At 42.0% G+C, this 16,943-nt stretch overlaps 2 protein-coding genes across 3 annotated transcripts in view; both read right to left on the bottom strand.

The window, feature by feature from the left end:
- Positions 1-10,728, bottom strand: part of kidins220a (kinase D-interacting substrate 220a) — a 79,262-nt gene extending 68,534 nt beyond the window's left edge. For both annotated transcript variants that reach the window (XM_083634144.1, XM_083634143.1), the window contains exons 1-4: positions 10,607-10,728; positions 4,724-4,882; positions 2,587-2,685; positions 1,713-1,811 (exon numbers count right to left, since the gene is read on the bottom strand). In XM_083634144.1, coding sequence (XP_083490270.1) covers positions 1,713-1,811; positions 2,587-2,685; positions 4,724-4,855 — 330 coding nt within the window. In that variant the 5' untranslated portion in view covers positions 4,856-4,882; positions 10,607-10,728. The remainder of the gene's footprint in view (positions 1-1,712; positions 1,812-2,586; positions 2,686-4,723; positions 4,883-10,606) is intronic.
- A 1,129-nt stretch (positions 10,729-11,857) lies between these two features.
- Positions 11,858-16,943, bottom strand: part of mboat2a (membrane bound O-acyltransferase domain containing 2a) — a 104,464-nt gene continuing 99,378 nt past the window's right edge. The window contains exons 12-13 of the mRNA XM_083632396.1: positions 16,461-16,612; positions 11,858-14,589 (exon numbers count right to left, since the gene is read on the bottom strand). Of these exons, the coding sequence (XP_083488522.1) occupies positions 14,391-14,589; positions 16,461-16,612 (351 nt within the window). The 3' untranslated portion in view covers positions 11,858-14,390. The remainder of the gene's footprint in view (positions 14,590-16,460; positions 16,613-16,943) is intronic.

Genomic DNA, 16,943 nt, shown 5'->3' with positions numbered 1-16,943 from the left:
CATGACTGCATCATATCACAGAGCCATGTAGAGAGCAGGCTGCCTGGGAGAGGTCTGTACTATATCACATGACTGCATCATATCACAGAGCCATGTAGAGAACAGGCTGCCTGGGAGAGGTCTGTATCACATGACTGAATCATATCACAGAGCCATGTAGAGAGCAGGCTGCCTGGGAGAGGTCTGTACTGTATCACATGACTGAATCATATCACAGAGCCATGTAGAGAGCAGGCTGTCTGGGAGAGGTCTGTACTGTATCACATGACTGAATCAGATCACAGAGCCATGTAGAGACAAGCAGAGCTCAGTAAATGGGATTAATACTACAGAGGAACCATCACACTGAAGGTAATTTCATTTGATATCCATTTCAAGGCTAATGGATCCTCAGCCAGCACTGAGCTCACTACACAGAATAGGAACCATGATATGGAATGAAGATCCCATGATTTATATTTTCATCATTTGACCTGTATGGAGGCTAGCTACATTTACAAAGGGTGACCTTGTTATAGTACAAGTTTGAGCAGTTTATTTGACCTCTGAATTTTTAGTTGCCCGTCTGGTGTTTCAAATATGTTACTAAAAGCAAAACAAAAAATCAACAGCCTCACGCAGTCTTTATTGTTTTGTTTTGCTTAGCCATCACCACTACTTTTTTCCATAGACATAATAAATTGTCCTCAAGTCATCTCTGCACTGTTTTTGGGGCGCTGAGAATCCATTACCGTCTCTTGTTCTTGTTCTTGGTCTACCCGACACCCCTACAGTATTTTCTTACCTAATTCAGCTCTCTCTCTCACCTCCAGTTTAACACCCGTGGCCTCCCTCCATGCTGTTGACATGGGCCTCATTTCTAAAAATAGCCTTTGACTTCATCCTTGATCCCATCAAACAACCATTCGTAAAACAATGATGATATCCACAGTTTGGATTATTTCTAGATGCCATGATACCTTACGTGAATTATGGGTGCTTCTTCCGGCGTAATCCTGTGAAGTGAGCAACAATCTCCCACACTTTGACTTCCGGTTTAGTAAGTTTTTAATAAAATAAAATAAAAATCTCGTCGATAAATATCCAGAGTTGTTCAAAGAGCAACAGAAATAGCGGATGTGATAGATAAAATTATTACATTCCCTCAACAAAGTGTTTATTGTGACAAGCAACTTTTTTTCCCCAGCGTCGGAATTTTAACGAGGAAATGCGCAAGCTGCAACAATCAGTCACGTTCTAAACCGGAGCTTGCACCCATAATTATTTTACAGTGGGGCATTCAAAAATAAGGTGGATAGAACAGAACAACAGAAAACCAATGTTAACTGGTTTTAAAACCGATCTTAAAAATCTTTTCTCTCGTCGTGCTCTCAAAGAGAAAATCTAGGAATGTTAAGCTCTTAAATTCTTTGCTTTATTGTTTTATCTGTCAATGTCTTTTCCTGTCTAGTCTCTGCTCCTCACTGGACCCCATCAGAAATAAGCAGGGCTTTCCCAGCTTAATGGGCTATCCAGGCATTCATCTGTTTTTTTATGATGTATTTTCATGTTTGATGTATATGTGTATCTGTCATTGCTTTGAATGCCAAATAAACCAAACCAAATTTTTACATCAAGATAACTTCCAGACAGAGACTGCTAACCAGCAACTCTCCCCTATATCTCGCGCCTCCCCCCGCTTGCCCACTTCTCCCTCCACTCCATCCTCTCACCATGTCTCTGTGTTCCAGGTTGGCATTGTTCTCCAGCAGCTCCCTCACCACCTCGATGTGGCCCTCCTTGGCTGCCGAGATGAGTGCCGTCCAACAGTCCTGCACAGACACACAGACAACCTGTCACCCTGGAGACTCCCATCAGACTCCCATCAGACTCCCATTCCAGTTAGCCTCCATCGCTTCAAGTCCTGCATGGGACCGTCCCACAGCCAAAGCAGTGTACCTACCAGCTGGTCATACCAGGTGCTCATGGGAGCAGAGAGCCGAGGGTACAGACAGAAGTGTCAGATGGTAGAGCGGGGCAGACTGTGTACTGCTCTTCTCCTGTATGCCTCTGGGTTAGTGTGAGAGTGAGATGAGAGTGTGTGTGTGTGTGCCATGTGTAATAGCAGGTTACACGTGCGCGTGATGGTAATGAGTGGTGTGGTGTGTGGGCATGCATGCATGCATACGTATTGGCGAACGCGTGCGTGTGTGAGGGGCTGGGTTTGAAGACACGGGGTGTTGGCCAACAGGTGGATCCTGTCATTTACTCAAACACTAAAAGCACGTAATACGTCATCATTATGGCTCATAATAATAACTGTGAACTAAGCCACAGTGTGGTGAGTTCAGCAAGATACAACATTGAGGCCAATAGTTCAGCAAGGTGTTAAGTGAATCATGTGGTTGTGGTTGGTCATCATCATTGTTTTTCCACCTGCAAGGTTCCTCTGTACCCTGACCCTTGTGCATTATAAGTATTTCCACAATGCCTGTGTGTCTGTGTGTGTGTGTGTGTGTGTGTGTGTGTGTGTGTGTGTGTGTGTGTGTGTGTGTGTGTGTGTGTGTGTGCCCGTGCGCACACGCGTGCGTGCTCGTGTAAGTTTACCACATCGTCCAAGTTAACATTGGCTCCCCTCCTAATGAGCTCTTGTACTATCTCCAGATTGCCCTGCTCTGCTGCCACCATCAGGGGGGTCTGTCCATTCTGAAAGAGGAGAGAACGGGGGAGAGCTGAGACAGTGATAGATGAAGATTTTAATACACATACAGAGACAATTAATCATGTATTCTGTGGACAAACTGAACAAAATGAAAAATAGTGACAGGTGGTGGTGACATTATTTGGCAATTCTGTGTCATTATAAATCCTATTGGACGAATCAGCGTGACATCACGACACCCGGATAAGCCACCCGGAATTGCAGCAGTTAACTAGTTTGAGTCGTGCCAAACAAACGTTAATATCTCAAAAACTATACTACCACTATCACATCGCTTATATTTTGACTAGGGATGTTCATCAATTATCGAAAATCGATAATCGATCGTTAAGGATTGGAATCGATCCTGTGGCATTTGGATCGATTTTTTAATTATTAAAAAAAAAAAAAAAAAAAAAAATTTTTTTTTTTTTTGTGGACTAGGTTTGGGTGGAATTCGTTCCTCCTCGCCCCACTCCATTGCACAGCCGACTAACGTGAGGTGGAGCTTCATATAGTCTCTAGTTTTCTGGCTGGGCACGGGCCTTTGTGCCAACAAAACTGTTTTAAACATGGGAAATTCACACCGGCATGCGCCGGGGACAGCAGTGTTGGAGAGGAGACACATTGAAATAAAGAGTTCATTGAGGAGAACACGTTGTCTTTCGTATTTTCTGCCATAGGCATTCATTTTGTAAAAAAAAAAAAAAAAAAAAAAAAAAAAAAAATTTTAAATATTGAAAATTTTCTAAGTATTAATAAAATCGATAATCGATAATTGATCGTTAATTCTCACCGATTATCGATTTTGGAAAATTTTCAAAATGAACATCCCTAATTTTGACATTCTGACATTCTGAGTGAGAGCAGAAGTAGCTCAGATGTATAATATATGTATGTCATGTTAAAGTTGTGTGAACTGTCGTAGTTTTTGAAATGAAGTGAATTTAGTAAGAAGCACAGCCTACTAGCGCGAAACACTCAAGGCTGGCTCCATAGGGTCCCATTATAAGCTGCCATTTGTTTACAAACACTGATCCCTCATATACCGGTAACCCAACCTGATTATTGATCATATTTATATTGTATGGCCTACAGAGCAAAGTATGAGCTAATCTATTGGTCATTTATATAATTTCTTGTGTCCATTTAATAAAACTTGTGAGACAATAACCTAACATGCTTAGTGTATGCATGTACACCTAATAGGATTAGCATTACTATAGCCGTTTTCACACAGGCTTACAGGAAAATTAGCGCCCAAGTTCACAGTTATTATGAGCCATAATGACGACGTATTACGCGCTTTTAGTGTTTGAGTAAATGACAGGATCCACCTGTTGGCCAAATTAGCGCCCAACGCTTGTATGTATGTAGAGAAAGCAAATGCACGAAGCGAAATGTGGAAGTAGTTTGCTTTGATGTGCGCGAATGATTAGATGATGCACGCTGGAAGTGAACGTTAAGCAACGTGTGTACACCTCGCCCATGAGAGAAGGACCGGCAAATGACTGGACCCGTTTCACACTTGTGTCCCTTATCGCGGCATACCGCTCTTCTGACTGGCTCGAAACTGGTGAAAAGTCCGCGATGACAGGGTCGCGCTTATACCGGATAACAACTTTCACACTCCAAGGCATTAGACCGCTTTCCGGTCATTTAACGGTAAAAAGCGCATGTGTGAAAACGGCTTACGACAGCAGCTAGATTAGAGCAAAGTACGGGTATTCCTGTGCCACCTTAGCCATCCCTACTTTAAACTTTGTTTCTTTTGGGCTACATTACAGCAAGTTTACCATGAATATCTCACTCTTTGACCAATCCAAGTGTGGTTGTTTTTTAATCCCAAAATAATCTTCTCTGTATATTGTTTTTGGATCAGTTTAAATCTCACCTTTTGGATTAAAATATCCTTTTCCCCCACAAAACAAAACCTGTCATCCCCTTTCCCCACAAAAAAACACATCGGCAAATTGACAATGAAAGCCAACTCTGGAGGTGAGGATGGATGAATGGATGGATCGATGGATGTGTCTGACTTACATCGCTCCTGCCGTCCACCTCTTTGAACTTGTCCAAATGGGCCTTGATGGCAGCCAGGTTCTCCTCCTCCACGTAGCTGAACAGACTCTGGATGGCCAGAGTGGTCATCTTCAGGGAGGTGGTGGTGTCCATGGCTGACCGCTAACCACCTGTACACCACTGTGGGGGGAGAGCAAAACAGATAGTATTCTCAGGAGGCCAATGGTAGATCGCTGGCCTGCACAGCTAATTAGACTCTCCGACACACCACTAACTGACCAAGGAGAGAAGAGGGTGTGGTCTGTATTCGAAGCCATTTTGACAAAGCAGGGATTCCGGGGGAATATGGTAAGTAGTAGTGATCAGACCCCACTCACACGATGAACGAGCGTACATCTGGTGCTGCTAAAAGCACAATTAGTGAGTTAATCACCTTGGCTGTAATTTAAAATATGGCTTTTAGCTTTGATCTTATTTGGGATTTTGCACATCACGGTTTCAATTAATTCATGTAATGGGTTGATATTGGGCAGTGGCCCATAATTCACTGCCACGCCATTATCTCGGAGCAAGTCAGCTGAGCTAGGATTGACTCTTGTGTTAGTAGTACATTCATTCTGATTAGCAAAGCTGACTACAGCCCTGAGGTAGCATGACATGACTTATGGGCTGACTACAGGCTTGTGACTTGCATAGCCAAAATGACACCAATCTGGAAGAAACAGGGCCTGGTAGCAGGGCTATAAGAGCATGGACGTAGTGAAATAAAATGTCTTATGTTACGCTAAATAACACACATTTGTGGTCAGTAACATTGAGCTCCTCGGAGCAAATGGAGTCCATGTTCAGTCCAAGCGTAAAGACAGGGTCCAAGGTATGACCCCTAGTGTGCGTGGGACCAGACAGTAAGATGCTGAATAAAATTGAAAGACTCTGTAACATTAAGAAAATCAGCAGCAAAACTACATGCATTATCATTGACGTGATTTTTTTTTTGTTATTTTTTTGGGGGCATTTTTGCCTTTATTAGACAGGACAGTAGGCAGACAGGAAAGGTGGGGAGAGAGAGAGAGGGGATGACATGCGGCAAAGGACCTCGAGTCGGATTCGAACCTGCGTCGACCGAGCGAAGGACTGAGCCTCCCTGGTACACGTGCTACCAGGTGAGCCACCAGGACACACATTGACGTGAATATTAAAAATAAAATCACCAGCCACCACCGACGACAGTAGGGGGGGATGACATGGAAATTGCACTGTATAAATTAATACTTGTTGAATAAGTTGTCACACATGTTTCTGTCTGTGTTTCAGGGAGACAATTACTTTGCTTCAACTATAAATACTAGCATTATTAGAATGGGAGAAGGCACTGAGCGAGGCCTAACCTCTCTGCCTGCTCATGCTGAAAACATCAACTGACCTTTCTCCGCTCGCTATAATGAAGCCGGAGCAATCACAATGTTCAGCTTCAAGAAAGCACACAGAGCCATCAAATACCACTGAAGACAAACAAAAGGCCTCAAACTTCCAACCTTTGAAGCAGTGATGAGTTAGATAATGGTGCACTCAGCTGTGCACTCCAATTACACCAGGACAGCCTGCTTTATACGAATAAACCTTAACCTTCAATTGGACTTGGTTGAACTTGTACACTGTTAGATGAGACAAGAGTCTAGACTTTTTGTTGCCGAGCACATTGGTGCACAACAACCGTTGTGGGCTATTTTAATGGAAGAGCTTTCCAAAAGGATGGGCAAATAGCAGGGAGATAGTTATGGGATGGGACTGTCTCCATCTGGCAAATTGATGCAAACAGACAACTTTGGAGGATTATTAAAGCCCCCCCCCCCCCCCCCCCCCCAAAAAAAAGGGGAAAAAAAGGGGAAGATTTATGTCTTGTTCACTTCTACCCACCCAGATTTTCCCAGCCGGTCTGGAGCTTTCAGTCCAGTCACATAAATTATAGCCACTTCTGTAACTATTAGGCTGCCTCCAATATTTAGACAAGATCTCCTCAGAAAAATATCACCTGATCTAACTTCCCCAACGTCACATTAATTATTCCACCAGGCAGACAAAAAAGAAAAGCCCTTAAACATGTTGCTTCTAATCTGCTGTGGCTAAGGATTCACCCGATCAATACAAAACTCATTAATGATTCATCAAGGTAGGCTCTTCCATCCTGATGATGTTAGCCTTATTTCCTGCCATGCTAACACAGAAGAGTGACATTCACTATTGGCAAGTTACCTTGGCAAAGTATTTCATACGGAAATGACCCTATAGGCCTATATCCTACAGTTCAATATTTCTGTGTGGTCTGTGTGACACAAGTGGCAACCAGCTCCACTCAGTAAAGGTGTAAATGTCATTACACTGCTAGGCTCTCAGTAGAATGGCCCAACTGTCAATTCAGTCAAATTCAAAGTGGCCTATCATCAACGCATGCCAATATATTCTTTCAGTCTGAACAGTTGTCTTCAGCAAGGATCAACTGCCTACTAAAGTCCAATATCAGACTTGTCAGGCATTAGATGGAAAAAATCCTTTGTTTGTAGTGGAGACAGCAGGAGCCTTTTGACACGCCTGCCTCAGCCTTTATCTCAATGCAATCACTCTCAGCAGCACAATGGGTACACACACAGAACCAATCAGCTTTCTCTCCGCTGAGCAATGATCAGATGGGAGCTCACACACATTATTTTTTACAAAACACACACACACCCACTAAAAACCAACAAAGACAAAACACCAATAAAAAGAGAAATCCAGTAAAAAAAAGTGATAAGCATAACAGCCACACAATGGCAAAAGAAGATTCAAATGAGATTGAAGCTCATACCTTGGTGTAGGCTGAAAATGATATTTGACTATTCAGCACTGGATGGCAAACCACTCTTTATCCCTTGCTGCTCACCCGAGTATCAACAAGCACTGCTGGGTTCAGCCTCAGCATCCCCCCTGACTAATGGCTGAATATTAGATGAGGGGGCTGGCCTACGCCCATCTCTTTGCAACACAATAGACACACGGCTAGATTACCATTCATTACATGCACTGGCTGGCACAAATGAATGGATAGAGCTCAAAAGTAAGATGTTGGCCTAATTGAAGTGATTTAATTCAATGAGCAATGGAATAAAGTAACATTTATTTGATATGTTTGCTAGGCAGCCTACTGTGTTTAAATGCCTCATTTCGCCCACCATTCACAGACTAGTAAAAAAGTAACCATGGCCAAATGACATTGCTTAACCTTTCGGGGCAGACATGGCCCAGTACCTCTGAAAAGACACACAACTAGATACCATGCCTGGCATGCCATCAATGAAATTCAATTATACAACATGTAGTTCGGACCAAGCAATCTGATTGGTCAAGGACCATTCTCAAATGAGCATAACAGCACACGTAGCTGTTCTCAAATCGTTCCTTTGAGAACGGCCTCATCACTAAAATATCACTCCACCGGCCGGTCTGTTCAGCAGACAACAGCAGCGGCCAAAATTCTGCAGGCAACATGGCCGCCTATATTGTCTGTAACCCCACAGAATGAATAGCCCATAAACTAACTAATAACTTGGCCAATAGTATGTAACAAACAAAATAAAACAAACAGTAATGTCTTCATTTGATGTAGAATGCATAGGACATGTAACTGGTTCGTTAAACTCGCAATCCAGGAATATTGTATTTACCGCACTGCTCCTAAAGTTAACGTAAGTGGCTCGCACCAGAGAGCCTGGCTGTACCAGAGCCCACTCGCTAATGGCCCGCCTCTCAACCCTCTTTCAGACAGGCAGTATTTTCAGTCTGATACGTTACCGTTCCTCTCCTCCTATGTCTATGGTGGAAACCAGCAGCTTGTTTGTTTATCTCTTCTTCCAACCATTCGTCAACAGTAAGTCCACCAAAGAAATTAAAATGAACAACAAAACAATGCATTTTGCATCAACGCTGTAAGCTAGATGCTGGTTTCTGCACAGGTGTTACAGTTAGGTTGTAGGTTACAGTTAACTAATGTGATGACGACGAGCATATCGGCTGGCTGACATCTGGCTGACTCAGCGGAGACTATTTATTGTCTCGGACTAACACACTCGGCAAAAACTTTGTTATTTTGAGAGCAAATGGCCCCAAAATATGAACACCTTTTGTTTATAGCTTGTATTTTGTTGGTAACTGTTGTATAATCGCAATATTACACGAGAGGGTGTACTTTACCGTGGTTATTGGCACCTCAGTGATGCGTATGGACCTCAGATGAAGCCTCGGTCCTGCTGCATCACCGTTGTGCCAATAACCACGGTAAAGTACACCCTCTCGTGTAATATTGCTTAATTATAAAACGGCTCTCTCAAATCAAGCAATCTGATTGGCTCACAGGTGTGGTATATTTAGCATATACCACACTAATATACCACAGTTATGAGAAAACAAATGGTAGCTAGCCTCCTAGCCTCGCAAACTTGAGCTCCGCACCACAATACCCAGAGTAGGCTACCTTGCAGTAGTGTTTACTGTCATCTCCTGCTAGTGACATCATCAGTAAGACAGCTAGTTAGCCGTTTGCTAGCTAACAATGTTCGATAGCTGCCTACCGAAATGGAAACATTAGCATTAACTAACATTAGCACAAGCATTGGCCAAAGTTATCTAGCCAACTGCATTACATTCAAAAAGAAGCAACGTGAGACAACCTGTGAAGTATGATCAAATCTATGTATTTAGCATAGCAACATGTCTGTCAACCCTGTAGCTCTAGGAAGTAACTAACCAGCAGCCTATAGGCTACCTTCCACAAGGCTTCCTGTTACTCCCACATAGAATTAAACAACATAGAACACACCACACTAATGTTAGCTGTTTGTTTGTCACCAAGCCTGTGTTGCTATCTGACATTGTTCAGCAACTGCGTCGGCTCTGTGCAGGGAGCCAAGTGTATGATTCCTGAATAACAGCCATTTAAATTGGAGTTGTTTATTCTTTTCATATTGCCATACTTGTTTACCGTTTTATAAAAGCAATAGATTACTTCAGGCCGTGATATATGCTCATTATACCACACCTAAGGGTGTTTTCGCACGAAGGTGTGTGTGGTATAATGAGCAAATCATGTCAAACCATATGGCCTGTCGTGATCTATTGCTTAAATAGACCAGTCAGTTGTGCTCTTATCTGCATCCAAGCAAATGCAGGTTGTGTGAATTTAGGAGATAACACTGGATATGATCTCTAAATGTAGTCAGTCAGCTCTCTTCATGGTTTGTTATGTGGGTATGAAACTGCTGAGGACTCGAGTTCCCACTTCCCAGGGACATGTTGGTCACAGGAGAGAGAGACCTGACAACCAGCCAGGTCAACGAAATGATCTCTCTCTCTCTCTCACTCACTCACACAGACACACACACGACAACCAGGTGAGGTCACAGTCAGTGTCAACGAAATGATGGCAAGCTTATACTTCATCGGAGAATCAGAAAATATTAACTGACATCTGTATCGCACGCGCGCGCGCGCACGCACACACACACACACACACACACACACACACACACACACACACACACACACACACACACACACACACACACACACTCATACAGTTACAGACACACACCACATGGAGACTAATCAAAGAAAAATATACTTAACGTTATAACTGCTACTTCACTTTATACTTTGTATTTCCTCTAAAGTTACTCAACTGGCTCACGGGTCTGATATAAGCGGTCTGTCACCAGGAAGCAACAGCTTTCTCACGTTAGCTATAGCTAGCTCCCAACCAACATGCTAACGACGTTAGCTCAAGTCAAGTCTCGCAACAGCTTTATTACTTAGCGTTACGTCCCCTAACTTTGCACTGAATAGAGTACAGGGCGCAAACAGAAGTCTTCTTACCAAAGTTGCGTTGCTTTGTAATCGTCTGTATTGTAATTCCAGTGCGGAAAATAGTGTTACTGCAGTTTTCAAGTCATACTGTTGCTTCACTGTTTACGTCGTTAACCTGCCCTCCCGAAAGCTGCTACAGTAAGTAGCTCCGCCCCCCAGCCCGAGGAGTAGCTGTGACCAACGTAAATTTCACTCAAACTAAATTGATATTGTGATCAAATTATATAGGCCTACAGGCAAACTATTGTTATTTCTTTCTCTATTTTGTATTTATTTATTCATTAATTGCTAATTTGCAAGTAGATGATGATGGACCTGCTAAGTTTCAAGCCATATCAACATCAAAGCAAAGCTCTCAGAAGTCAATGTAGTTAAAGTTCATAATTTGTGTTCATAATTTATATCATTATTTTAAAGCTGGAAGAGATCGTGTTCTCCTCAATCTCCTGACTGGCTACATGAGTTTCTTGATCCCCAAGACCAGTGGTTCTCAAACTCTTTCACATCAAGGACCCCTAACTGACACAAATTAGACCACAGACCCCCATCTGATAAGGTTTCGTCCCAGGGTTCCCCATCTGTCTTTGTGATGACCCTCCCACTCTCCTGGCCCTGTGTCTTGTAGGAGCCTGGTGTTGGAGTCCTTAGGTTTATTTGGTGCACCTGGGCCCATCATTGGCCTTCAGACCATTCAGTCTCTAATTATAAGGGAAAGTATACCGGTAATTCCAATTTATGGTTATAATTCCAACTTTGGTTGGAACTACGTCAAGGACCCTTGGGGGTCCCTGGACCCCACTTTGAGAACAACTGCCTAGGTTATTTCTTTCTCCATTTATTAATTAATTGCTAATTTGCTAGTAGATGATGATGGACCTGCTAAGTTTCAAGCCATATCAACATCAAAGCAAAGCTCTCAGATGTCAAATGTAGTTAGTTCATAATTTATATCATTAAGGGCGGACTGTAGGTGGTGATCCTTATTTTAAAGCTAGAAGAGATCGTGTTCTCCTCAATCTCCTGACTGGTTACATGAGTTTCTTGATCCCCAATACCAGTGGTTCTCAAACTTTTTCACATCAAGGACCCCTGACACAAGGCCCCACTTTGAGAACCACTGCCTAAGCAAATGTTAAATACCAACTCTTTTTCAGTGTTTTTGCCAATATTCCTTCCCAGTTCCCATTCTCACATGTACAAAAAATAAGAGACAGATCTGTTTTCAAATGGCTGCATTAGTGTTTAAAAATAATTTCTCTTTATTTTACCACATAAATCAGATTTTTTTTTCTTTTTTCTCAAATGTAATGTTATACAAATCTTTCCATAAATTTCCTTCTGACACAAAAATAACCGTTATGTTACACAGGCACACACACGCATACATGGATGGACACATGCATACTCACACCCACCCCAACACACACACCCATACACACACAAACACAAAACAAAATGCGCCATTCATGATTTGGCACTTTGGACATATGGAGCAGTTTGCATTGATCTGCTGGTTTGGGTGGCCATGCAGTGCAATAATCGCTGTGTTGGTAGAATGACATCCCTTTCCATTAGTTGGGCCATACAAACCTATAGGGCCCTGGCTACAAATAGTGTACTTTAGACCACATCAACATCTACAAATCACATGAATACACACAAATATGGCAGGAATATGCACATGTTAGATTTTTTTCTTTTTCCGTTTTTTTTTAAGAAATGAAAAAGAGGTTCATACTTGAAAACTCGCCGCTGCTGCTTTTTCTTTATCTTACATAACACAAATGTCCCAAACCAACTCAAATTGACAGGCTCTTCTACAAAAAAAAATTGCACAACTTGAAAGTGAATATGATATTGTGTGCTTGAAACCCACAGATTATTTTCAGCTCCAATAGATATAGATACAAATTTGTAGTTTTGACTGTTGAAACAACGGTGAGATGATTCTTAAGACCTCCTGTGCACCACATTTCCACATCCACGTTTTATTTTCTAAACCCACAAATGCATTATATCACAAGGGTTTTTCAACTACGGCCTGTTTTGGATGCTCGTTTACGGAGCATAACTAAGAATAACTAATGATTTGAAAGGCTTAAGGTGAGTCAAGGACTAAAAGAACATATTAGGAACCAGTGTCTCTTACACCATACAGTAGATCCAGCCTGAAACATCCCCTATTCTAACATTAGTGCACATAATATGAAATCAGACCAGTCAACACAACTGGCCTGCGTCTTCAAATTTTGTACAATATTATATTATGCCACATACATACATCACCATAGCAGATTTCCTCAAAGACAAATGCAAATTGCACATTTCAATAATTTGCAGCCTGAATAAGTGTTATGCACTGTGCATTAATTTGGAAACTTTTTATTTTATATCCAATTGATTCGACAATTGTGGCTACAAGACTTTCGACTATTCATGATGAAGCTTTCAGTAAATGTGATCATCTGATTAAATGTCTTGTCACATTTTCAAGACTTAAGACAATTTTTATAGGTATAGTGTACATGTATTCAATGATGATGTAAACAATCCATTGTCTTTCCCTAATAGCCTGCAGTATTATTTCAGACAAGTATTAATTAAATAGTTTTGGATAGTCTACAGGTATTACAGAGGCAAGACATTTGACGATAGAGGAAACCTGTGGTGTGAAGAATATGAACACATGAAAGAACACCACACCTCTGTACCCAAAATCAGAAAGTAAAATCCTTTGAAAAAAGGAGGGAAAAAATCTAAATGAGCTGATAAGAGTAAATAAACTCCCTTTGTACTGTAGCACACGTGTATCTGTAATTGATGCGTACGGTTTGTCAAAAAAGCAGCAGATATGCAAACTATAAAAACAAATTGAAATTATTGTATTTACTCTGAGTGCTTGCTGCAGACATTCTGCTGTGGCAGATGGACATGAATTGGATTTGAATTAAAATTTGGGAAACTATCCATCCGTTGTGTCAGACGAAGCCAATTGATCCCAGAAAAGCTTTAGAATGGATTTCAAATAGTGTTTCCACAAAGATCTACATACAAAACACACACATTGTGAATTCTACTCAAATAAAGATGTAAAAAAAAAAGAGGGGAAAAACACACACATAGAAATCAAACAATGTTTTGAGGATCCTAAGGCCTGTTTGAAATTGGCAGCTGATGATTAAGGTTATGTTTCTTTTACACAAACACATTTTCCTTTTCCACCAAATAGAGGCTTGTATCCAGACAATGACAAAAACCCTCCACATACTGTACGTCTATACTGCTTATATAACCCTACACCGTAATGGTGCAACTGCATTGGGGTTCTTGGAACGTTTTGTCCGAACTGTCCCACCTGCCGAGTACATAGAGGGTTTAAGGCAACTTGGAAGTCAGTTGGACTTTTTCTTCATTTCCACCAATGAAATGTAACCATTATCACTCATTAGTTTACATCACGTTTGTTGTTACATCCTGGTCAGTTAGTTAGTCTCTCTCGGTCAGTCTCTCTCTCTTCCTCTCTCTGTGTCTCTCACTCACTTATTCAGTCACTCACTCGCTCACTCACTCACTCATTCACTCCCTCGCTCTCTCATCCATGTCAGAAGTATGATTGGTGTCATCCTTGCTACTGGAAGTGTTGACAGGTCATTGACTTGTGTTTCTCTGTCTGTTAGGATTCTCAGTGCGTTCCATATTTGGTTCTTTGTCAGGCAAACAGACGCACCTCGCTCCAGCTCTCAGTGGTTATACATAGTTCGGTTCAGTGTATCCGCTGCTGAAGGGACTGAGCTCATGTGGTTTTGTCTTTCTGGTTGCAGTTGTTGTCTGTGGTTGAGTGGCTCCTGTGGTGGTCTGCCTGTAGGCTGTTGGCCTGTAGGCCGTCCTTCTGTAGGCCGTCCTGTTGCTCTTTGGCCCGCAGGTGTCTGGATTTGACAGGTAGGGCCAACCACAACAGCAGACACAGCAGATGTATGCAGAAGTACCAGGACCTGGAGGAACATCCCGAAGAGAGACACATTTCAACACAAAGTATTCCAATGCAGTGGATTGTAAATCGTAAGGGGAAAATAAGAGCTCAAGATGAGAAATAGTGTGCAGAAAATGAAGGATTTAATATTAGAGGGAAGTGGCTAGTCATTTGCCGTTTACATGAAGAAAGAAGATTATCATTCTAGGCTTAGTGGAAGAAAAGATGCAGGGAAATCACTGGGAGCTAATCCTGTCCGCTATGTCTCAGTCTTGACAGCTTGGTTATTATTGTATGGGATTAATGGAATTATTGCCTTGACAACAGAGCCATCTGGTGCACATGGTCACCACAGAATAAGAAGTGCAGACCCACTGTGAAGCCTCTTATAGTACTAGCAATCTAGGGTTGAGACTCTGGAGACAATGCGCCATGGGCGCAACATGTTGTGGGATTGATGATGTCACGACTTGCTTCACAAATGACTGATGATGTCACGATTGTCACATGACTAACAACACCCGCAAAATCATGGCTAACACCGTTAGCCAATTTTAATTAAGATGATGATGATGATGACCACTGTTGGAGAAAAATATAAGTTCCATGCCATTTCCTAATCAATAAGCTATATTTGCATACACATAATTATGCTATAAGTTAACATGACATCTGACACATAGATTCACCATAGATTCACCCATGACATTTCACACATATAGAATAGAGAGGACTTCTCCTTTTTGCTGAGACCTTGGTCACAGTGCATCGAGTGCCATAACAACTGATAACTCTCTCAGTCAGACTGGAGCAGCGCACACACATTTAACCCCCCCTCCTCTCTTTGTTTCTCTCTGCCTTCCTTTGCCTATAAAGCATATGTCAAATTGTGACATCGCGGCTGAATATTTGACTCTGTATATTGATCAGAATTGTGTACATTGAGGTTCAGCCCTCTGACAATACATATATTGCAGATAATGTTATGGTAAATAAATATACGTTTATGAGACATCTTCCTAGACTCATGGTTTCAATTTATTTGGTTTAGATAAGCTGTTATATATACACATTTAGCGGATGTAGAATTTTATTCTCTATCAACCACTGTCCCAATATCTCTGACTGCCAGCTGCTCTTGACTATACACTATGGGAGTGACAAGCATCTAAAGGACTAGGATTAAAAACCAGACAAATCTACCTTACCTGTGACTATTCACTTTTACTTACAATCACATAATTAACCTACTGTACAGCCACACGACAGCACTCTTTTTCACATCTACTGTACCTCTCCCTCCTTTAATGAGTTTGTTTCATATTGCCTCTCCAGCAGCCACAGGCTGATTTAACAGCAGCATGACACTGACCATTGTTGGGCAGTTATTTCACGGCAGCATCTCAGTCCAGTTAGAGCCACACTTTTATTTCCTCCTCATGAATCCTCCCCACCCTCCACTCGTTAAGCTGTCTCGTTAACAGTTAGAGCCTGACCAGAGGGAACCAGGATCATGAAAAAGCACTAATTTCTATATTGTGAGTATTAACTTCCTTGGCATGTTTAATATTACAATGCTGTGGTGCATCCGGGTAGCGTAGCGGTAGATTCCCCGCCTACCAACACGAGGGTCACAGGTTCGCAACCCCGTGTTACCTCCGGCTTGGTCGGACGTAGATACAGGCACGATTGGCTGTGTCTGCGGGTGGGAAGCCGGATTGAGGGTGTGTCCTGGTCGCTGCACTAGCGCCTCCTCAAGGCTTCATAACATTATATTATTCTCTCATGTATTTAGAAGAACCCCACAGCATCAATAATAATAGTACAGCCCAGGGCAATGTGGCACAACAGAGGCCATAGCATCACAGCACAGTTCAATGCAATTTCATGTACCTGTAGAATTTGTATGAGGGTCCCACAGCAAGTAGGACAAATGGCACCACCGTGTAACTAATGGCAACCTGAGTCCCCGCCCACGTGATGACATCATAGATGTGCTTGTACGTGTCAGAGACCTGGAAGTACGGTCTGATGTTGTGCCTTATCTGGAAGTAGAGGAAAGAAGGGGGGAAAACAGCTAAATGCTTGACTGTAATATAAAATAATCACAAGTATATTAAATATTAATAACATGTAAGTGTAGCTTAAAGGGACAGCTCACCCTAAAATCCAAAATACATATTTTTCCTCTCACCTGTAGTGCTATTTATCCATCTATATCGTTTTGTGTTAGTTGCCTGAGGTTTGGAGATAACGACAGTAGAGATGGTTGCCTTCTCTCCAATACAATGGAACTGGAAGGCACTCGGCTTGTGGTGCTCGAAGCACCAAAAAAACAGATTTGAAAAACTCTCTTTCCAGAAATCACGACCTGGT

The sequence above is a fragment of the Poromitra crassiceps genome (genome assembly GCF_964638095.1).
Source record: "Poromitra crassiceps genome assembly, chromosome: 3".
NCBI lineage: Eukaryota > Metazoa > Chordata > Actinopteri > Beryciformes > Melamphaidae > Poromitra > Poromitra crassiceps.
Note: the sequence above shows the minus strand (reverse complement) of the source record. Positions and strands in the feature narration are given on the sequence as shown.